At 46.1% G+C, this 23589-nt stretch overlaps 1 protein-coding gene across 2 annotated transcripts in view; it reads left to right on the forward strand.

Annotated features, from left to right (window-relative positions):
• LOC120375536 (bone morphogenetic protein receptor type-1B-like) overlaps window positions 1-23589 on the forward strand; it is a 279242-nt gene that overhangs the window by 59908 nt on the left and 195745 nt on the right. Inside the window, exons 8-15 of one of the 2 annotated variants that reach the window (XM_039496231.1) lie at window positions 6277-6315; window positions 10558-10727; window positions 16540-16663; window positions 17102-17289; window positions 17847-17991; window positions 20776-20927; window positions 21940-22088; window positions 22176-22297. The exons of the other annotated variant lie outside the window; for it this stretch is intronic. Of the exons in view, the coding sequence (XP_039352165.1) occupies window positions 6277-6315; window positions 10558-10727; window positions 16540-16663; window positions 17102-17289; window positions 17847-17991; window positions 20776-20927; window positions 21940-22088; window positions 22176-22297 (1089 nt within the window). The remainder of the gene's footprint in view (window positions 1-6276; window positions 6316-10557; window positions 10728-16539; window positions 16664-17101; window positions 17290-17846; window positions 17992-20775; window positions 20928-21939; window positions 22089-22175; window positions 22298-23589) is intronic. 2 annotated transcript variants of the gene reach the window in all.

The raw sequence follows: 23589 nt of genomic DNA on the forward strand, positions 1-23589 counted from the left end.
TCGGACCGTGGACGCACACCACCGAATTATTGTGCTTAGTGTGGCCGCGTGCACTCAATTTTATACAATCTGTTTTACTAAACTGGTTTATGTAAATTCGGAATAATCCTGTAGTGTAGACGTACTCTAATGCACCATTCATGATCCTATAGCAATGTGGTGTCAATGGGACTACTCAGTGTGTAACGTTATGCACGCTGGTAAGTCTTTACAAGATCAGGGCTTCAGAGTGTTTCAGCTTAGACAGGAGCTGAGGTCCAGGGCCTCAAAAATATTTAGGCACCCAGCGCCCATGTGTTAGGCCCTAAAATACTTTTGAGCATCCAGACCTGAATATCTAAGATTTGAAATAACCAGGCAGGATCCTTCTTGTGAAAAATACTTGCCGGCAATCTTTAGCCAGCATAAAGAAGCAAAACAAACACAAGTCTTGGGGGTAGGAGGTTGTTTGTTGGTTATTTTGCTGAGCACCTTTAACACAAGATTGAGGGAAACAATTCACACTTCTGCTGCTTCTCCTATTTGATTAGCGCTTCTGCATGGGAATGTTGACAGCAATGGAAAAGAGGAGAGCTTCCTTTATTGTTCTCTTGGATGAAATCTTAGATTCTGCAGAAAACAACAAAAAAAATCATGGAAAGGCTCAGCAGTTAAGAGTTTCTGAGACACATAGGGCCTAGTTTTCAGTAGGGCTGCAGCCCCCCTTCATTTTGGCATGCACACACCTGTGGCATTTGTCCATGAATCTCCATTCTCGAGAAGTGACAGATCCTCTGTTCAACAAATGTGAAAATCCTCTCACTTGTGCCCAGAAATGTAATTATGGAGGGTGGGGTTAGGTGCAACTTCTTCTTCGAGAGATGTCCCTGTGAGTGCTCCACTTTAGGTGTCGGTGCATCCCTCCGCCTTTGATCGGAGATTTCTGCAGCAGTACTTGTACCAGCCACGCATGCTCAGAGCTTGCCCCCCCCACTCTCAGTATACCTGACCATGCGCGGCCGGTTCCCTCAGTTCCTTCTCTAACGTCCCCGGCTTGAGACGGAGCTCAGCAGACTCCTTAAACAATTTCTTTCCTCATCCTAAAATAACTTGTAGTTAGTCAGTTTCTTGTTAGTTAGTTGTTAGTTAGTATTACTTACCCTTTTTTCTACTGTTTAAAAAAAAATTCTCTCAGACGCTTCAGACATGCCTGGCTCCACAGGCTTTAAGCGCTGCTCCTCCTGTAAGGACGCAATCCCTCTCTCCGATGGACATTCACAGTGCATAAAATGCTTGGAGGAGACCCATATTCCCCAAAAATGTGCTCACTGCACTAAACTAAGCTCCAGAGTGAGAAAGGACAGGGAGCTAAAACTTAAACTTATTTTGCTTCAAAAATCCTTAGGGTCCGTCTCAGACCCTGGCGCGGACTCTGCCTCCGCTCACCGACACAGCTCTCCCACTGCTAAAAAGCAGAAGAAAGCAGCAAAACGAGGGCACCTTCTGTCAAGTACAAAAGAAGCCCTTAGACACAAACCTTCTCCGGTCAGATCCTCAGTCTCTTTACCGGTGCTCCCCCGCCTGAGCACTTTCAACGAGCCGGGCTCCTCAGGCATCGCGTTAAACCCGCCTGCGCTTTCGGCGGCAGCGCAAAGCTCCGGTGCCGAGGCGACAGGCTTTCAGTTGCCTGCCTCGATTATGGCACCTGTCGGCACCGCGTTCGTCACGGTGCCGACATTCCAGGACCCCCCTGAGGCACCGCAGCCTGCTAATAATTGCGCGGCATCGGCTCCGGCACCAAGACTTCGAACTCCGGTGCAAGCCCGAGTTCCCTCACAGCAAGTCTATCAGCCTTCACCTTCAGCTGCCTCAGTGCTGCCGTTTACCCAGCCAAGTGACCTCTTAGTGTCACCTACGATGCAATCACCCTTCCTTAAAGATTGCTTCTCCCTTACCAATGATTCAGGATCCGAACAGCCTTCCTCCAGTGAAGAGGAGTCTGATGACAACAGGGTGATGTTTCAATGCATTCAGAATTCCATCCTCGGATTCCTGTCAACCGCGGGCACAGGAAAATTGTCTCACACTATCCTCGTGACCCTGCCTCCTGGTGCGTTAACCCCTGGATGGCTCCACCTATGCCTTTCCCACCACCATGGCAGTATTGGGCCCCATGGGCATCTTTCCCTCGGCAGCACACCCGCTATTCCAATTCGACGAGACGTGAACGTCCAGATGATATGACTCACTTGGCGGCAACCTCCCATTCTCAGGATCAATTAACTCCTGCTCCTGATCCAGTACCAACTGAAATACCAACTGAAGTAATGCCTGAAGAAGCTTTACTTCCCCCCCCCCCCCAACTTCCTCAGAGGATTTTTCAAAATTCCAGGATCTCTTTAAAAGAGTTGCCAGCGACCTTAGAATCAATCTAGAGGAAGTACCGGACCAACAACATGAGTTAACGGACATCCTGCAACCCTCTTCTTCATCCAGACTGGCATTACCAATCAATCCAGCCCTTCTGGAACCTGCTAAGTCCATCTGGCAGGCTCCAGCCACAAGCCAGCCTACCTGCAAACAAGCGGACCGTAAATACTTCATTCCCTCTAAGGGCTCTGAATTCCTTTTCTCACATCCTGCGCCAAACTCACTGGTAGTGGACGCAGCCAATCAAAGGAACAAACAGTATTCCCGCCATACCCCAGCCAACAAGGAAGGCAAATGCTTAGACCTGCTGGGTCGCAAAGTGTATGCCTCTTCAACCTTACAATTTCGAATTGCCAGTTATACCGCAGTTCTGGCAAAGTACGACCATAGAAACTATAACAAGTTCATGGACTTTATTGAACACATTCCAGACGAGAAGAAACAGTTTACAGCTTTAGTTTCCGAGGGCCAAACCATATCACGCACAGCTCTTCAAGCAGCTCTGGATGCAGCCAATACCGCAGCAAGGTCCACCGCTACGGCGGTGGTCATGCGCCGAGGTTCATGGCTCTCCTCTTCCCTCTTTCCTCGCGAGCACCATAGAGGATCTCCCTTTTGATGGTGATAAACGCTTTGCTTCCACCACAAATGAGGTGCTTCACTCAATGAAGGACTCAAGGCCAACTCTTCGATCCTTAGGCATCCAAACCCCTACAACCAGAAGGCAACAGAACAGATATCAACCTTACCACCGTCCACGCTACCCCCCCATATACTCAGCAGTTCCCAAGATCAACCAACGCCAGAGATCCAGATACCAGAGGTGTCGCCCCAATTCTTTGGACACCGCCTACAGCCATTTTTGCACCAATGGCAGAATATTACCACCGACAAGTGGGTTCTAGAGGTCATCACAACTGGGTATTCTATCCCCTTCCTCTCCTTCCCTCCCCGTCCCCCTTCAGGGACCCTCTCACGAGCTACACCTCCAGCAAGAAGTACAACATCTCCTTCACCTGGGGGCTATCAAACTCGTGCCAGAATGCCGCAAGGGAAAAGGGTTCTACTCCCATTATTTCTTAACAGAAAAGAAAACTGGAGGATGGCGACCGATCCTCGACCTCAGGGGCCTCAACAAATTTATCAAAAAGCAAAAGTTCAAGATGGTTACTCTCACCACCATAATTCCAGCCCTGGAGCAGGGCGATTGGTTTTCAGCCCTCGACCTACAAGATGCCTATTTTCACGTCACTATCCACCCGGCTCACAGACGTTTCCTTCGTTTTACCCTCAGCTCAACGCATTTCCAATACAGAGTTCTACCCTTCGGCCTTTCCACTGCCCCCTGAGTTTTCTCCAAGCTCCTAGCGGTAGTCACTGCCTACCTCAGGAAAAAAGGGGTCATAATATTCCCTTACCTCGACGATTGCGTCCTGAAGGCCTCCATGTTTGTCAAGGCCCTCTGCTTCACACAACTCACCATCGATTGCTTCCAATCCCTGGGCCCACATCTCTCACCAAACAGTCCACGGGCTATGGTCTCCTTCCGAGACCTCCCTGCACATAAATGTTCTACAACTTCGAGCTATACGGAATGCCTGCTGCCACTTCCTACTACTGATCAAGAATCAGCATGTATGCATAATGACAGACAACATTGCCTGCATGTTCTATGTAAACAGACAAGGAGGGGCTCGCTCCCACTCTCTTTGCTCAGAGGCCATAAAACTCTGGAATTGGTGCCTTGCAAACCACATCCACATATCAGCTGCTTATCTCCCAGGGGTGATGAACACCGCTGCCGACGAGTTAAGCAAACGTTTCCCTTCGGACCACGAATGGGAGATAGATGAGGGAATCATTTACAACATATTTTGCACTTGGGGTCACCCAACCATAGATCTCTTTGCAACTGCGAAAAACACGAAATGCCTCAATTTTTGCTCCAGGGTGGGACTGGGCAAACACTCCCTTGGAGACGCATTCATGATCCCGTGGCACCGGGACTTGCTTTATGCATTTCCCCCAATACCATTGCTCAACAGGGTCCTCATAAAGATACGAACGGACCTTGCCAGGGTGATCTTGATCGCACCTTCGTGGCCGAGACAACCGTGGTTCCCTTTCCTCACCAGAATGTCAATTCGACCACCGATCTCACTGCCTCTCATCCTGAATCTTTTATCACAGCAACACGGCCAGCTTCTTCATCCGAATCTATCCATGCCTCATCTCAAAGCCTGGTACTTGCATGGGTCTCCCAACGCGAACTAGACTGTTCCGACCAAGTTCAGAGGGTGCTTCTACACAGCAGAACACAATCCACCCGTACCACCTATCTCCAAAAGTGGAAACGATTCACAGAATGGTGTTCAACTAAACAACTGTCTCCTACCTCGGCACCTCTTCCCTGCATACTCGACTACCTACTGAGCATTAAGCAATCCGGCCTTTCTTTCAGCTCCATCAGAGTCCATTTAGCTGCCATCACAACCTTTCATGGTACAGTTGACAATACCTCGGTCTTTGCTCATCCCATCACCAAGCGTTTCCTGAAGGGACTCCAAACCTTATATCCAGACATTAAGCCACCTACCTCTCCATGGAATCTTCACCTAGTATTGTCCTGTTTAACTCATCAACTCTTTGAGCCCTTAGCCACCTGCTCACTCTTGCACCTCTCGATGAAAACGGCCTTTTTGGTGGCGATTACCTCCGCCAGACGGGCAGGAGAGATAGCAGCCCTTATGGCAGATCCACCATATACGCTCTTCTTCAAGGACAAAGTTACTCTACACCTACACCTGAAATTCCTTCCAAAAGTTCACACTTCATTTCTCATCAATGAACCAATACATTTACCGACTTTCTTTCCGAAACCACATGCAAACTCCTTCGAAGCCACAATGCACACACTTGATGTGTGCAGGGCCTTATCCTTCTATTTGGACAGATCCAAACCCTTCAGAAACTCTCCTAGGCTCTTTGTCTCCATTGCGGAGCGCTCCAAAGGCATTGCCTATCTCTCCCCAGAGACTGTCAAACTGGATCTCCGATTGCACACGACTCTGCTATCAGATAAAAAACGTTACACCGCCAGCATTGATCAGAACACATTCCACTAGATCTGTATCTACCTCTGTAGCCTTCTTACATAAAGTGCTATTGACTGACATCTGTTAAGCAGCCACTTGGTCCTCCAAGCACACATTTGTCAAACACTATGCCCTTACTCAGGTCCCTCTCTCTGACACTCGATTAGGCGGGGCAGTATTAACTATGGCATTCCTGCCAGATCCGAAGTCCCTACCTCCTTGAGTCCCTACACTGCTTCGAAGTCACCTAAAGTGGAGCACCCACAGGGACATCTCTAGAAGAAGAAGAGGAGGTTACTCACCTTGTGCAGTAACTGACGTTCTTCGAGATGAGTGTCCCTGTGGGTGCTCCACTATTCACCCTCCTCCCCTCTACTTCGCAGTTGGAGTAGCCTCCGTTGTAGAGAAGGAACTGAGGGAACCGGCCGCGCATGCTCACTAGAGGTATACTCAGAGCGGGGGGGCAGGCTCTGAGCATGCGTGGCCGGTACGAGTACTGCTGCAGAAATCTCCGATCAAAGGCGCAGGGACGCACCGACACCTAAACTGGAGCACCCACAGGGACACTCATCTCGAAGAATGTCAGTTACTGCACAAGGTGAGTAACCTCCTCATTTCACATATGGAGGCTGCCTCTCGAAAGTCTGCTCCATAGTGGTTTAAAAAAATAACTTCAGTTTGATCTACTGTTTTTTGTAGTGGTATCAAGAAAATGAAATACTGAACTAGTAGTAGTAGCACAACAAGTGACTTTTTCTTCTTCCCTTTCAAGATTCTCCATCATATGGTAATGGTGAGTCTGAAGACACAGGTAATGGCTTGTTCCTGAATCATAGAATCTCAGGGTTGGAAGAGACCTCAAGAGGTCATTTAGTCCAATCCCCTGCTCAAAGCAGGACGAATTCCCAACTAAATCATCCCAGCCAGGGCTTTGTCAAGCCTGACCTTAAAAACCTCTAAGGAAGGAGATTCCACCACCTCCCCAGGGAACCCATTCCAGTGCTTCACCACTCTCTGAGTGAAAAAGTTTTTCCTAATATCCAACCTAAACCTCCCCCAATGCATAGTCTGTTTCTTTAAAGATATCATTCATACTATTTCCACTCAAGAAGGTGTTGTTTTAATTGATTACAACATAGACATACAGCATTATTATTGTTATTCAGAATGTATATGGGGAACTGTGCGGCCTGGTGGATAGGACACAATCATGCCTCAGGAGACCTGAGCTCTTGACCTATCTGTGCTGTGGATTCACTTGGTGACTTTGGACAAGGGACAGAACATCTTTCTGCCTCAGTTTCCCTTTCTGTAAAACAGGACTGCGTTACCTTTATGAAATGTGCTAAGGAGGCATCTTACCTCATTCAGAAGTGAACGTGATAGCCTGTAGCATTGAAAATAAGAATTCCCCTAGTTTGGTACCTAGCCACCATAATGATGTGTACTCTAGAAGTTCATAAATGATGGCAAGGCAGATATTTATTCAGGGCTGGCTCCAGCTTTTTTGCCACCCCAAGCGGCGAAGCGGGGAAAAAAAAAACAAAAAAAGATAAAACCGCGATCGGTGGCACTTCATCAGCAGCTCTACCGTGCCGCTTCGTTCTTCGGCAGCAATTTGGTGGCGGGTCCTTCGCTCCTAGAGGGACTGAGGGACTCGCCGCCGAATTACCGCCAAAGACCCGGACGTGCCGCCCCTTTCCATTGGCCACCTGAAGCACCTGCTTCCTGTGCTGGTGCCTGGAGCCAGCCCTGTATTTATTATAAGGTCTTTATATTTCTGCTCAAATACCAGGGTGGTGATGACCTTCTAAAAATCTAGATAGATTTGACCTATCGCTTCAGCTTCTTAAACTATAGTATTAAACCTGTCCTTGTATTTAAATTCAGGCAAACTCATTCTACCTGTGTTTTATTTCAGTGTAGCTATACTGGTTTTACACCAATGGAGAATCTGAGCCTCTATTTTTTTAGCCAGTTTAATGCTTTTTCTTTACTAGCTAGCTTGGTGAGGGAGGGAGCAGCCATAGGCAAGGTTCATTGATGCCCTAAGCAAGAACAACCCGTTTGAGCTGCACCCTCTGATACTCATGGTGAAATCAGCCCCAAGTCTGAGCCTCACATTGTTTTCCTTTTCTAATGGGCTCTTTCAACCCTCATGCTTGCTATTTTGAGTGTAATACCATTAATCTGGATCATTACATGCTTCAGAGGCATTAGTGTTGTGTTCTATTATGCACTTTCTATTTGTGCAAGGCAGATTGCCTGTGTGTGTGTGTATGTATGTATGTGTGTCTAGTATTTGAACTCCAGATCAGCTATGTACCTTGGCAGAAATTCAACATGACTGGAACACTTCTCCTACCCACAGCATTAGATCTCTAGGATCTGTAAAACAGGTCTGCCAATGTAATACATTTGTGCCAGGCCAGAGTGTCTTGCAAGAGGTGAACAGTAATTGGGAGTTACGGTGCCAGCTGAGCCATCAGCAGCAGTTAGTGGTTTTCTGATACCTGCTCGTTAAGGGCCTGCTCCTACAAGGTGACCACCAGAGACTGCTCTAGGCACCAGCAAAGCAAGTAGATGCTTTGTGGGGAGGGATAGCTCAGTGGTTTGAGCATTGGCCTGCTAAACCCAGGGTTGTGAGTTCAATCCATGAGGGGGCCACTTAGGGATCTGGGGAAAAAAATTGGTCCTGCTAGGGAAGGCAGGGGCCTGGACTTGATGACCTTTCAAGGTCCCTTCCAGTTCTAGGAGATTGGTATATCTCCAATTATTACCTATGGTCGGGGTGGCCTGGTGGCAGGGATCCAGCATGGGAGCTGAGAATGAACAAGTGGCCCTGGGAGCTGTAGTTCCTTCATTAGCTCCCTACCTATAGAGTCAGTCCTGGAGCAGGGAAAGAACTACAATTCCCAGCATTCCCTTGGTTGCTATCAACAGGAAAAGGAGGGGGAGTGAGGTACTGAGACCTCATGATGCAGCTTGGTGTGAATGGAGAGCTGCACTGGGAAGGGCAGGGAGATCCCACCCCCATCCACTCCCTCCCAATTCCCACCCCCTGACTGCCCCCCCCAAATCATCCCTCCTGGACCTCTGCTCCAGACTGCCCCCCACCCTGGGACCCCACCTATCTAAGCCCCTCTGCTGGTGGTCCCTGACTGCCCCCTGCCCCTAACGGGCCCCTGGGACCCCACCCCCTACCTGGCCCCCATCCACACCCCAGACCCCTGGGACTCCCACACCTATCCAACCGCTGCCTGTCCCCTGACTGCTCTCCCCTGACCCATCTAACCCCCCCTGAACCTCCGCCCCATTCAACCCCCCCACTCCCTGTCCCCTGACTGCCCCGACCCCTCTCCACAGCCCCCCATGGAGCGCACAGCCCCACCCTCCCCAGAGCGCTGCTGGCGTGGCGTGCTGAGGCTTCAGGAGTGGGGGAGCAGAGGAGGGGCACTGGATGCTGCAGACCCCGATGCGAGCGGCTCAATCTGGCCGAGCGACCATGTCAGCCATGCTGCGCTCTGCATTGGGAGGAAAATCCCGGACCTTCTGAGAGTTTGATCGCTATTTAAAACCCCCAAAGCCGGACATGTCTGTGAAAATACGGACGTATGATAACCCTAGTCGTATGCTCAAGGATTAGGCTTTGGCCCAGATATCCCCTTCAGAAGCCGTCACCAGACTGGATTAGGGATACTGGTGTGACGTTGCCTTGCAGCCCCCAAAGAAGGAATTGGGGGGGACTAATGGACAGTGCCCCTCTCTATCTGAAGCCTGGCAAGGGAGGTACGTGGATCCCACTAGAATTTAAAATGAAAAGTGAGGGACGGGAGGCTCTGGACCTGGGCAGCTCTAGATACAGTACCAAGCACTTAGGAGGATTTCCACTTCTGAGCCATGGAAGCAGAAATTGACTTTTCCTTTCCAGCTTTAGCTAATGTTCAGAAAGGGAATCTAGCACCTGCCTTCCACAAAATTCAGGAGTGCTCAAGCTCAGTTTGGGCAGCTGTTACTTCATTTCTCCCAAATCAAATATACTGATCCACTGTAACTTGCTGTAGAAAAAGGAGGATAAAATTGAGCAAGAAATGCTTCCCAGTGGTTATTAGGACTGGAATTGCTATTTTCAACAGCCATTGACTTTAGTTTTATTTGTTTAAAAGAAAGACAGTGATGTTGCATTGGCAAATTCCCCATAGAAACAGAGTGGAACAAAAGAATAATAAAAGCACCTCAGCTTTTCCTCATTTATGTAGGACAGTCTTATAATATGGATCCAGATATCTTCCAGTTACACAAGATGAAAATTCTGCCACTTGACTGCAGTTTTGTAACTATATGGGAACCAATCCTGTCTGTGTTCTGTGCACATCCAAAATTCTTGCTGAATGACTCTCCCTGGGAGCGAGTTACCACTGACCCAGGGCTAGGGCAGAAGGAGGGTGGAGGTGTGAGGGGGGGAGCCCAGGGCTGGGGCGGCAGGGGGTGTGGGTGGAGGGTGGGGGAAACCAGGGCTGAGGAGGAAGGGGGTGTGTGGGTGGGAGGGAAGTGGGGAGCCCAGGGCTGGGGCAGCAGGGGGGTGCGGTGGGGAGCCAAGGGCTGGGGTGGGGGACAGCCAAGTTTTTTTGCTTGGGGCAGCAAAAACCCTAGAGCCGGCCCTGGTGACCAGCAGCTCCTGACAAACACTCAGCACCTTTAATGCCTTGAAGCCAGTGGAAGTAAAGCAAGTAGTCAGCACTACTCAGGATTTGGCCCTGACTTGAGACACTCCTGATTTAACTCAATTTATCGTTCTTTGCTGGTTTATATATAGATTTTTTTTAAAATGTGGTTTATAGTAAACTGCTTCATCTCTTAGCACCGGGTGTCACAAAACACGGGCTGTGTGGTGTTACAAAAGGACACATTTTTTTAAATGAAAAAGAAAAACCACATGTGTTTTGCCACATGTATTTATAGCTTCTATTCTGGGTCTTAGAAAGCAGCTGCTCTACCCCATGTTATGCTCTGCAGAAATAAGCCTATTTGTTTTGTGTCTTTCACTTCTCAGGTGCTCCTTATTGGACCCATTTAGAAAGGATGGAGATGAAGCTGCTAGCTGTGCCGGCAGCAAGTACTGTTCGCTTCCGTTGCCCTGCAGCAGGCAACCCCACCCCATCCATATACTGGCTGAAAAATGGCAAAGAATTCAAGGGAGAACATCGAATTGGGGGCATCAAAGTAAGGCATTGTGGGTCTAATCTTGCCTATGCTTTGTTCATTCATCTCTGGATCTATTATTGATGGCTCGATCAGAGCCAGTGTTCACTGAGCCATCCTGATAGGGGCAAGCAAGCATGAGATCCCTGGCTTTACATAGTAAATATTTCCATGACCATTAGGGCTTGTGGCATTTTTCTGCTCAGGATGTTTTTTCTATGATATGTACAAATTGCATTTCCCTTAGTACTGCCCATAATCCTGGCAACTTTATCATAAGTGAGAGAGAAGGATATCAGTGTATATCATCATAAACCACAGTGACTGTGCCAGAATGGGGGTATTTTTAATACATACTAATTGTTCAAATAACTGTTAAAATTAGCTGCTGCCCGTTCTGGTGGAATGCCAACTCTGAGCATTTGCTCATGTTGCCTGTCTCTTTTAAAAGTAACCTTAAAAAATAGATCAGGTGTATTGCTTCTGCTCGCTGCAATAACTAGATGCAACAAGGTACAAAGAGACAGGTTTTTATCCAAGTTACAAAAATGTAAACCCAGAGTGATACCACTGAAATCAGGGAAGTGACTCCTGACTTACACCCATGTAACAGAGATCAGCATCTGATCTAAGCTCTTAAACAGACTTCTCTCTGTCATCATTCAGACGTGTAACACGAGCCTGGCAGAAATACTGAGACTCGGTTCAGGAACATTCTTGTGGTGAAATGCTGGAAGCCCCTTTGCCCTGGGTAATACCAAAGAGGGACAGGTTGGCAGCGTGATTTTGATGTCTACAAACAGAGCCCACAGACACCGAAAACCAGTAAATGAATGCCTAACCAGGCGACTTATCTGACCACAATTTCTGTGCCACCTTTAATTGTACATCAAAATAAGGCAGTAACTTAGCAGGAAAATCAGTTGCTCTTGATTTTTTTCCCTTCTTGTACTATGCAGATGCCTTCCTGTTGACCATTTTGGGGAGCAGAATAGTTGGTGGGATGGTTATAAACACAGCAGAGTCACAAGGAAGAAAAATCTCTCTCTTTCCAGACTGTTTCCTCCTCCTTCACTCAGGCTCCTCCTGGAAGAATTGAATATGTTTGTTTCACTGAAACCTTTGAAGCTTCCTAATCAGCACATTGTGGTTTGTTGACAAGGTTGAGGGCACACAGGCAGTTCTAGATCTTTGGAGAAGTTAAGGCGAGAGGAGAATCAGGGAGGTAACTCCTCTCTGCAACTGACCTGATAATAGATAACATTTCCAAGTCACCCAGTGCAGCACAAACATTTTGTACTAATTACATGCTGTGCGGATTATCATAAACTGCTTTCAGGCTTGCATGTGCATTTATACAAAAATGTGTGATGACAGCTGCGCTAAATTATGCTTGCAGAATTAAACCTAAGGTAAAAGTAATTCCACTTCCCACTTCCCTGTGGTGTGAATCTACCCTTGAGTTCAGATAGAAAAGATTCATCCTCTGCATCACAGTCACATCTCTTGCACCATAGCACTTTATTTTCTCTAGAGGCACCTTCCAGTAATAAGTAAATGTTTAAAAAGCTATCGGAGGCAGTGTGGGGCCTGTTAAACCAATAGGAGTGTAATTCCTCTGTCTGTCTAGAAAAAGATCTCTCTCTCTCTCTCTCTCTCTCTCTCTCTAGATACAGAAACATCGCTTTGTTTCTCTCTTTCTTGCCCCCTAGCCCCGTAGAGCTTAGATAGATAGATATGCCAGTTTATATCAGGTGAGGATCTGCGCCAGAAAGAAAGTAAAAAATAAATCAGTTCAGTGTATCATTTATTGAAGATTAAACTCTTCAGGTACGATGGAGTTTCTATCCCAGGATTTAGGCCCGGTAAAAGTGAATGGCCAGATCAACAGCTGGTGGAGCTTGGACAGTTTACACCAGCTGAGGATCAAGCCCAGTGGAATAACCTGCAAAGACCAGAATCACAAATTAACATTTCCTCTTTCTCTTTTTCTCCAGAGTTCAGAATAGTTTAGACTTTGCTCTTTGGAAATCCGTGGCCAGCAGAAGAAAGCTGGAACTTGCAACATGCAAGTTTGGATTTTTTTTTTAATATCCCATCCTAACCTCTAATTTTTACCTCTGGTAAATGGCATTTAGGTTCCACCTAATGTGCATCAAAACGCAAAATGGGGGAAGAGAAGACTTCCAAACATGGCTGAAATAAATTATATACAGTTCATTCTTAAATGGCAGAGGAGTGAAATTCATGAGACTTATCACATGAAATTTCCCAAAGAGAATTAATATTATAGAATCCTTGCTGGAATCTATAATATTGTAAGCCTGTGTGTGTTAAATGACCCTAGAAAGGAATGGGGGGCTGGAAGGGAGAGATTGAGGATTATCACTTCCCCAGACCATTGCACCGGCTTGCGTACCAGTCTAGCAAACATGGTCTTAGTTTCTAAGTGTGTCTGCAAATGTTTGTCTCTCAAGGAGCCAAGAGTGACAGCCAGGGCCACCGAGAGCGGGTTCGGGCCCCAGTGAAAAAAAAATTTCAGGCCCCCCAGCAAGGGTGGACTGGCTAAATAGAGCCTGTCATAGGTCTCACCCCCACTTGGAGCTGTTGGGTTCCAATGTGGGGACCTGCACTGGTTTCCCTCTAAACTAAAATTCTAGTTTAGATCTAGTAAAAGCTGCCACCACTCAATCAGGAAATGTGGATTGAGACACAGTCCTTCCCCAAAATCCTAGGGGATTCCAAGAGCCCCAAATCCATGGAGTTCTTACACCCAGGAGAAATAAACCATTCCCCCCTGCTTCTTCCCCCCTCCCTTTTCCTAGGAGAGACACCGGGATTTAACTACAGAGGGATACCTCCCCCTCCCCTTTCCCTGAGAATCCACCCAAAGAAAGATCAACCAAGTCCTTAATAGAAAAGAATTTATTAAAGAATAAAAAGAAAAGTCACTGTCTCTGTAACCAAATTGGAACAATATACGGGGTCTAAACTTATCAATCTCTGGAGAGAATTCCCCCTCCTTTCTTTCTCAGTAAAAGCAATCACAGTACAGACTTAAAGAAATTCTATAGCAAACCACAGAATTGCAAATACAGAAATAAAAGTATAAGAATACTAGTTCCTTGCTAATACTCACTAGCTTGAATAGAAGAATTTGTTGCAGAAACCTGGGAGGACTTGATTAAGATGTCTGGACTCTCTTAATACCCAAGAGAGACTCTCCAAGAAAACAAAGAACAGGGAAAAAACTTCCCTCCACAGGGATTTGAAAATAATCTTGTCCTTCATTGGTCCTCTGGTCAGGTGTCCACAGGTACTGCTTGTTAACCCTTTACAGGTAGACAAAAACCTTAACCCTTAACTAACTGTTTATGACAGAGCCGATGAAGCTGGGGAAGCCAGGGTCCCATTCTAGACTGCCGGGCCCCGGTAATTTGTACTGGCTTCCCCCCTACCCTCTCGTCAGCCCTGGTGACAACACCAAATAAACCAGAGGGATTTCCAGTGTCTCACTGGTTTGATTAAAGTCTGCAATGAGTTACTTCATGTTTCTAATGGTTTATCAAGTACACTGACTGCCCAAAATTGGGAACATCCTTCTTGTGATCCCCTGGGTCTGGACTCAGCTTTCAACTAAAACTTTTCCTTAGTTGTTTTTAAAAAACCTTTCCAGACACCTTCTGTGTCACAGGAACAGAGCTCTGACCCACAGTTTGAATCTGTATTCAGATCCCACTTCCCCAGAGCTCAAGTCCCATACAATGAGGTGATGGACACTTTATATCTAGAATAGGCAAGACACGTGGTTGGATGTTTGGAGTGTTTGGATCTAGGTTTATGACACCGCTTTGCCACATGCTTCGTATCTGGAGCCAAGCTTTACCAGAGTTCAGATCCTAGATACTACCATGATGGGTGCTTTACAAATGCCTCGGAGAGAAGGATAAAGAGGGGTGTGAAGATGCAAGGCTATGATATAAGCCACTATAGAGACAGATCAGTAACAGGTTTAGATCGAGACACCCCTCTCCCCACCCCAAGTTCTGGCATCAAATCTGGTCCAGTTTCACCTGTAAATTACATGACAGAATGCCCAGTGAAATCTCCAGGAAGAGCATCAGAATTGAACCCATAATCGTCAGCAGCCAAAACCTTTCTTCAGTCAAAACCTTTCTGTCTTTCTATTACGTATACATTTAAATGCAGTGACATGCTTTGTTGTCAACACTTAGAAACAAGGTTAGGAATGCAGGCCAGTCAACACTGTTACTTGAGCAGATGCCGAGATACAAAAGGTGGGGGGAAAGTATAGTTTTATGGCAAGAGCTTGACACCCTCCATTAAAACCAAGCCATATTTGCTTCATAGCCCTTATACCCAATGTCCAGTGCAGTAACGCTGCCTTTGACAGGTTAATTGTGCTCTGATCCCTTTAAAACAAGGCATGGGGATCCAGATAACCACTAGTGAAAGATGGTTACAGTGGCTCCGTTTGAATTCACCTGCTGTAGCTAAAAGTGCTAACAATTGATTAACCACTCATTTTCTGCATCAGCCCTTGGTTTTCTATAGTGTGCAGAACTGGCATCACAGTTGATTCTGTGTACCAAGAATCCGCTCCAAAACGTGTTGTTAAAATACTGTTGACAGCTGTTTGGGGGCAGTTGGCTTCTAACTGATGTCCAGAGGCTTGGGAAGGTTAACTAACTCTGCTCACGGGGATTATGCATACCAAGCACACGTGTGTGTGTGTGTGTGCGCCCACGCACACGCGCGCATGAATCACTTTGAGGCAAGGACGCCAACATTCATTTTCAGCCCTGCAACTGATGGGCCCCTGTAACCTTGGCCAAGTCACTTAAAGTGGACACCATTGGTCTGAAATCCAATCAGTTAAAGAAAAGACAGGGTGCTCATGTACTATACTCGAGCCAGTGTCAGACACCCTGACAGTTCTGTGCTTTACATTCATGGTTTTCCTATGGTTTTTAATGTTTGTCTCTCACATGTTACCCACTGGAAGACATACCCATTGAGAAAGGGAAACAGATAACTATATAAAGGAAATAGTGAGGCTGACTGTACATAAAGTGCTGCCTAATACCCAGAGTAAACAAACTGTAAAAAATAGAATTTTTTGTCTCATTGGTCTCTTTCAGTTCTAGTGATCGGCAGATAGGTGTTACTGGTAACACAAGTAGGTTAAAGATTTGCCAAAAAAAACCAAACCCAAAGGTGTGGTTCTTTAAGCTGATGGAGTCCATTTAACTTCTCTGGCCTTCAGTTGACTGGAGTAGGTGATGCTATCTTATTTAATGTCTTTGAAGCACTTTGAGTTCCTCACATGAAAGGCACAAGATAGAAGTGCAGCTAGCAATTATTTGTTTTACCTTAGCTCCTGTGAGCTCTAGCTGTAGACACTGTCCTCATTGTGCTAGGTGCTGTACAAATGTAGAACAAAAAGATGGTCCATGTCCCAATGGGCTTACAGCCCATTATTTATATTATGGGAGCGTCTACAGCCCTCGGCAGGATCAGAGCCTGTTATACAGCCCACTGTACAGTTGATTCATTGGGCTTGATTCTCACATAAAGACCACTTTACACCAGGCAGGCAGCATAAATTGTCCTTAAAGTGCTCATAACTTACATTTACAGATGTGCTGCAGCCCCAGCACGCTGGCAGAGTGGGGAGGGGGGGAAGAGGCCTGGGAATAAACAAGAATGAGGCCCATTGTGTTTTGCCATTTGTTCATTGATTATAATGGTCCAATGAAATATTAGCTGGTGATGTCTTATGGTTGGCTGATCTGTTTTTTCCTCCCTCTAGTTACGGCATCAGCAGTGGAGCCTAGTGATGGAGAGTGTGGTTCCGTCAGACCGAGGGAACTACACGTGCATTGTAGAGAACAAATATGGCAGCATTAGGCACACTTACCAGCTAGATGTAGTAGGTAAGATTTCTCTACTTCCTCTTCACTTCTGATACACAGTCGTCATCAAGATGGCTTATGTGCAGTGATGATTTTGGGCTTAAACATATAGTCCGTCCCCTGAAGTGAATGATGTGGGTCCATAACCACAAACCCAGCTGGCCCTCCTTCTCAGCAAGCGTTCAAGGAGTGAATGCACTATCCTGGACATAATGCTTCCTGTTCAGGACTGAGGCATGTTGATTGGGACAGTGTCTGGGAAGCCTACGCTGCAGCTCCCCAGGCGTACCCTTTCTGTGGGTAAGCAAAGAGCTGTGTTCTCAGGGGTTGCTCATCCAGCGCCTTTCATGAGCCCTAGCCCAAGCGCCTGTGCAGACATTGGTAGTGGCGCTGAAAGCCACAGACAGGCATGTTCAGTGGGGAGAGGTGTTAAAAACGGGTTCCCCATTTTCACTTCAGAAAGGTCCCGCCACCGGCCTATTCTCCAGGCTGGACTGCCTGCCAACCAGACTGTGGTGGTAGGGAGTGATGTCGAATTCCACTGCAAGGTGTACAGTGATGCCCAGCCTCACATCCAGTGGCTGAAACACGTGGAAGTCAACGGCAGTAAATATGGATCCAATGGGACGTCTGTCACGGTGCTAAAGGTTGGTAGACTAATTATAAAGTGAGAGGCAAGTCAGCCAGTCTAGCTCCCTGATAATGTAGGAATGTTCCCTAAAGGACGCTTTCTAATGGTGATCCAGAATTACATTATAGCATCAAGAGCTGTATTAATAGATACGCTTTTGGTGTTGAAATTGACATTAAAACCAATGTGTCCCTCCGTAAATATTTCTCTGTATTAAGTCACCGTTTATCTGGTCAGCACTTTACCCTTTTCTCCCCCACACTCGCCCTACTAGCCAACAGTCAGTCCTGTTGTGGGGGCAATTTTTCCTTTTGATGCTGTTGCTTGCATGCTTCATTAGTGGGACAGCGTAAGAGCCTGGCGAAGGGAACCTTTTGCTTTTACGCCAGGTTGCAAATGGGAATGAATAAATAAATGTGGAAGATGGGCCACTGAGAACAAAGAAACAAAAAAATCTTCATCTGCTTTTGAAATTTGCCTGTAAATCTGTGTGGTGTCCTCAAACGTGCTGGGAATGTGGCTTATCCTCTGTTTTTCCTCTTTCTATATATGTGTATGTTTTCCCCCTTGTAGACGTCAGGTGTTAACACAGCGGCTGAGGAGCTAGAAATTCTGTACTTGCGAAATGTTACTTTTGAGGATGCAGGGGAATATATTTGTCTCGCTGGGAATTCTATGGGGTTTTCACATCATTCTGCTTGGCTGACGGTTCTACCAGGTATTTCCTTCTGCGCTGTGCCCTTTCTTTCCTCTTGATGATGCTTCAGTGTTCAGTTTAGAAATGCCACAGTTCTGCAAACTCTGCATTACATGGAGCAGTGAGTTTTGATCTTTAGTTGACTTCTCTGCAGAAAGAACTCTCCTCTTCAGTTTGCCGTGTAGATCTCTAATCGAAACTGCAGTTGCATGTTAAATATGGACATGCTTCATGTGTCATCTGAGGCTCACAAAGCACTTTAGAGATAATAATGAATTGAACAGCTCAAGATCCCTTTGATTTAGACATGTAGTATTATTTCTACTTTAAAATAATTTCTCAGCCTGCTCATCTATAAATGCAAGGTCACAGTGAGAGTCCCTTGTAGAGATGGAGGTACAGAACCCAGGAGTCCTGGCTCCCAGGCACTGCTGGGCTGATTTTCAGAAGTACTAATACTCTGAGCACCAACTGAAGGTAATGGGAGCTGTGTAGGCTCTGAAAATGGAGGCTGAGATGATGACCCCATCTTCTACTCATTTCATGTGCAAGAGTTACATTGACATAGAACAAGTTCAGAACATGTAATGGAGAGATCTGCAGTGCTGCTAAGAGAGAGAGACTGCACAGTCCCACACCCTGAAAGCTGGCCTTGTGTTAAAATGGATGAACTCGTGTGTGGGCTAGACCGCATGGGGAAGGTTCAAGCAGCATTCCCCCTGAAGCTGATGGGGGTTCTGCCCAAGAACAATTGCAGAAGCAGACCCAAATTCAACCTTTTCTTTTTATGTAATACTCATTTTAATAGTCCATTGAATGGGCAGCAGATACATTATATTGTCTTAAATTCCCTGGGTATAAAACACATTTTGATCCTGCCTACCACCACCACTGGTAGCCCTTGCAAACAGACGTGCCCCAGAACATTTTTCTGAACCAGAAACTTTGGCATTTCTAAACCCTGACATTAAATGAATACGGGATTTTTTCATATTAATTGCCTTTGTTAGGGGTCAGAGTTTCTCCTCAAAGACGGGCCTTGAGGCCAGTGGGATCTGCCAGTTCTTCTCTCTAAAATGGCTGGTGTCTGATTCTGTTTCCGCTTCTGCCATCCCCTTGATTAAAAAAAACATTTCCGTTGGTTTAAGTTCGGAGGTTTATGTTATTATAAGAATCTGCCCAGATCGTATCCTCAAATTGTTGCATTGGTTTTAAAATGTATGAACTCGCAACATATTTAAAAAAAAAAAAGCCCAGCTAAAGTGGAACTTGATAGTGAACTCAGATGCAAGGAATCCCCAGGTATAGCAAACTGGAACGTGGGGTCCAGACTGCACCAACCATTAGGGAGCTGCAGATTGTAGTCGTCTGCGGTGACTCTTCCACTTTCAGCAAAGGGAGAAAGGGCCTTGATCAGAGACTTCGGAGCCGTGAACCTTGGTGCCGTGATCAAACGTAGCAGTACCATCCCAACGGTATTTCATGGCATCTATACTCCCGGCCCTTTGTGAAGTCCCTCAACTGCTTCTGACTTCACTGGGGGTTAGCAGAGCTCTGCACCTGCCAGGGTTGGGCCCTGTGCAAAGGTTCTCTGCTCATCTGGTAAGCTGGCTCACAGCCATGTAGCTTGCTGCACAGTCTGTACGTGTATGTATAGACAATAGCCATGCCCTGATTATAGGTGGAACCCCCGTTTTTCGCATTGCTATGTTCCTTCATGGACACAGTCACTGAGAGCTGATCCAAAGTCCAATAAAGTCAGTAGAAAGACTCATTGAAATCAATAGGCTTTGGGGTGGAGCTTGAGTGGTTCCATATCCCCTTTGCCCACGAAGGATTAGTGTTCCCCCGTGAGTTTTCTTCATTACTGTGCCCACGAGTGCAGCTGTATAACTGCTTTCAAGTCACGTGCACCCAGCTTACCCAGCTCAGCATTTAGCCCAGAGTGAAGTGACTGTGTGAAAGGAAGCAGAGTAATTTCACTATAAGGAGTTCCACTGCTGATTAAAGAATCATGGGACATCCTCTTTCTGTTAGTATGTTTTTGGTTTTGCCTTGACCCCTTGTAAATTCAGAAGTGCCTGGACTGAAGGGAGCAGGTGGGGAATCATTCTTGATTTGCGCTTTGCTTGATGGGGGTTGCAGGATTGAGCTCTGAGTGCATAATGCTAATTATGTTATAGCCATCAAAATGATTGCGCTCATGCTTGTTCAAGGGGCCTACGGGAAGTTCTGACTTTCTGGAATCCTGGGGTGGGATTTTCGCTCAAATTATTGGGATCATCTGTCCTTCCTTTACTTGTCCAAACAAAATATTTACATTATGAATTATAATATAATTAAGCCAAGTTTCCCATTTATCCTCACCCAAGTATCGTGTTTTTAACCTCACCATACTTTGGAGACAGGCATGATTCAGGTGGGATAAACTGAAATCTTAGCTTGAGTTGCCATGTTAATCCCTTGTCTGGGGCACATCTGTTGCCAGCATTGGAGTCAAAACTGATGAGTGAAATAGAGGAAGGGCCCGATCCTGCATTGTTTGCAAAAGCCAAACACCTGTTGTAGGCATTCAGAGTTGTGGATTTGGGAGGACTCCTGGGTCAAGTCCAGCGGGGTTACGCATAGACAAGGATGTGTCCAACCTAGGCCTGATCCAATTCCCACTGAAGTCAATGGGAAGATTCCCACTGGTGACAGTGAGCTTTCGCTCAGGCCCTACCTGAATTTCTCACACCACATGTATATATGTTGGCTGCTGTCGCCTGTCCTCACTCCTCACTTCCTTCTCTTGTTACTCTACAGAGCTAGTGGAGGCGGATGATTCTGGCTCCATTTTTGCTGTCATCCTCCGCTATGGGGTTGGCTTCGTTTTCTTCTTCTTGGTGGTTGTCATCATGATTGTCTGTAGGGTGAAAATGACCAACAAAAAAGCCATGAACACCCTCACTGTACAGGTAACAGAAAGTAGATACAAGATTCCTATTCCCCCTATAGCCCCAACCTACCTTTACATTTCCTTTCTAGGTTAGGAACGTGACCCTATGTTTTTACTCAGGCAACAATCCCATTAACATCAGCAGGCCCTTTGCCTGAATGAGGGTCAGGCCCCGTGTCTCAGTTTGTTTCACTTATTCATCTATTTTTTCAGTGAAAACATAGTGTGTGGCAGTTAACTCTCTTTTTAGTTTGCAATTATTGTTTGTCAGAGGCCAGCAATTCCACAGAGCCCTGGGCTTACCTAGGACTAGTAAAACAGACCCTTAAACCAGCCCTGCTGGCCACACGTAACAACACCCCAGGGAAAATGGACCTTCCAGAGAATAGCCTACAGTCCTGTGCCCGTAGCCAGCATGAAGGGGAGGAGTGGGAAAAGAAGTGTATCCCTGGTCCTGTTCCCACTGAAGTCACTCGCAAAACTTCCACTGATTTCTGTGGGTCCAGGATTGGGCCTTCTTTCCACAAGGGACAATGATGGCACTCTGTACAATAAAAATCCCATCCAGTCGTGCATCAGGGACTGGCACTGCAGAGCAGTAAGCGTAGGAATTAAAAAGGACTGCAAACTCTGCTGGTTCAGCCTCTCTGGCTGTAAACCACCTATTGGCTTTTACAAGACTAGGAATGGAAAGCTGGGACTGACTCCATGGACACAAACACACTCCATGCATATAGGCCAGAACTTTAGCTGCTCTAAAGTGATGTCGCTGGTATAAATCAATAGAGTACTGTCTTCAGTGAGGCTGCTCTGGTTTACACTGGCTGAGGATCTGGCTCTGCATGCCTAGATAGATACACTCCCATAATATGAGACTGATATTTTTAATTTCCAGGTTACAATTGATTGTGAGTCTTCAATAATCAAAGATTAGTTCAAAGTGATTTTCTTGGCTGGTTCCTTTTCAAGCACTGCTGCATGTATCTGACACAGAGGCAGTTGGCAATAACATTTTATTTGCTCTATTGAAGCCGGTGTCATTGGAGTCAAACCCTTCCATGAATTCCAGTACCGTGGTGGTCAATCTCACCTACCTCTCATCCAGCGATGGGCTGAAGCTAGCAAATGTCTCAGAGCTCGAGCTGCCTGCTGATCCCAAGTGGGAATTAACGAGATCTCGGTCAGTTAAACGTGTCGTTCTTCTGTCTTCATTCCAGTCCTCAGCCCGGTCACACAGTAATTCATTTGTTTGTGTCTGTCACTTCAGCCTGACTCTGGGGAAACCTCTGGGTGAAGGTTGTTTTGGTCAAGTGGTGATGGCAGAAGCGACTGGGATCGATAAGGACAAACCAGACAAGGCCATCACTGTAGCTGTCAAGATGTTAAAAGGTACAGAGAACAGCACCATGAAGGAATGGCAGGAGTTGGGGCTGTTAGGCATTTGCCTTTGGCATTTATCTTGGTTTGGGGTTCATTTTTTATTTAAAAAATATGACTACATAAGAAGAGCAAACCTAAGGCCAAATTCTCCCTTTGGCTTCCATAACTGATGCTTGTTTCCACAGATTTCTGTTAGGGTGGGTCACAGGAGCTGGTGAGTGTTATCTTAAGGGTAGCTAAGTGAATACAGCATTGGACTTGGCTACAGGAGACCTGGGTTCGGTTCCTAGCTCAACCACAAATTTCTTCTATGATGTTGGATAAGTCACTTTCTTTACCCTTTGTCTGAGCACCTGGCCTTTAAAATAGGGATAATGCTTCCCTATCTCATGGGGGTATTGAGTATAAAATCCATTCAGGATTGTAAAGTGCTTGTCTACTTGGGTGATGAGGGTCATATAAGCATTTCAGTAGATCTTCCTATCAAATTGAACCCTGGCCAAGCTCCCTGAGATTACATCTCAACAGTTTAAGAAGAGGCAAAACAATGAGATTGGTTGGGCTCCTCCAGATTCTCCTGTTTTCCCTGCTTAAAGCACTGAAGCTGCAGTGACTTGACTAGCTGTGGAAAACACCTGGAGGGGAGTGGCATGGCTAAGCCAAAGCAAGAAGTGCTGAGGTTCTGCACAGTATTAATACTAACACCGGCTGCAACTTTTTTCAAATGAAAAATTTTCCATGAGAAAGTGGGGTTTGAAAAAACCTGATTGGTCAATTTTGATTAAACTTTTTTTGATGGGGAAGATTTCAACATTGCCAAACTGAAACATTTTGATGTTTTGTGTTTTGGTTTGATTTTGAAAACTAAAAAACAAAATTGGTTTTCCAATTTATTCTGGGGGCTTTTACCCCACGATTCCAGACATATTTTACCTGCCCTGATTCTTTTCCAGTACAAAAAAATGGGAAAAAGTTTGTATGTATATAAAAAGGTGGGGTAGAGTGGCGGTGAAGCCCCAAAAATCCTAAAACTGAAGTTGACAATCCAATTTTTTTTTCAGTTTCTAAACATCAAAACAAAACTCACAATGTTTTATTTCCGTGTCAACATTTTTCAGAACTTTTTGTTTGGCAACAAGTTTTGATGTTTCAAGTTTTCACCCTGATTTGGGACAAAAGCAAATAGAGCGGTTAAGCACTGGAATAAATTGCCTGGGGGGGGGTGGAATCTCCATCATTGGGGATTTTTAAGAGCAGGTTGGACAAACACCTGTCAGAGATGGTCTAGATAATACTTAGTC

Source organism: Mauremys reevesii, linkage group 12 (genome assembly GCF_016161935.1).
Source record: "Mauremys reevesii isolate NIE-2019 linkage group 12, ASM1616193v1, whole genome shotgun sequence".
Classification (NCBI taxonomy): Eukaryota; Metazoa; Chordata; order Testudines; family Geoemydidae; genus Mauremys; species Mauremys reevesii.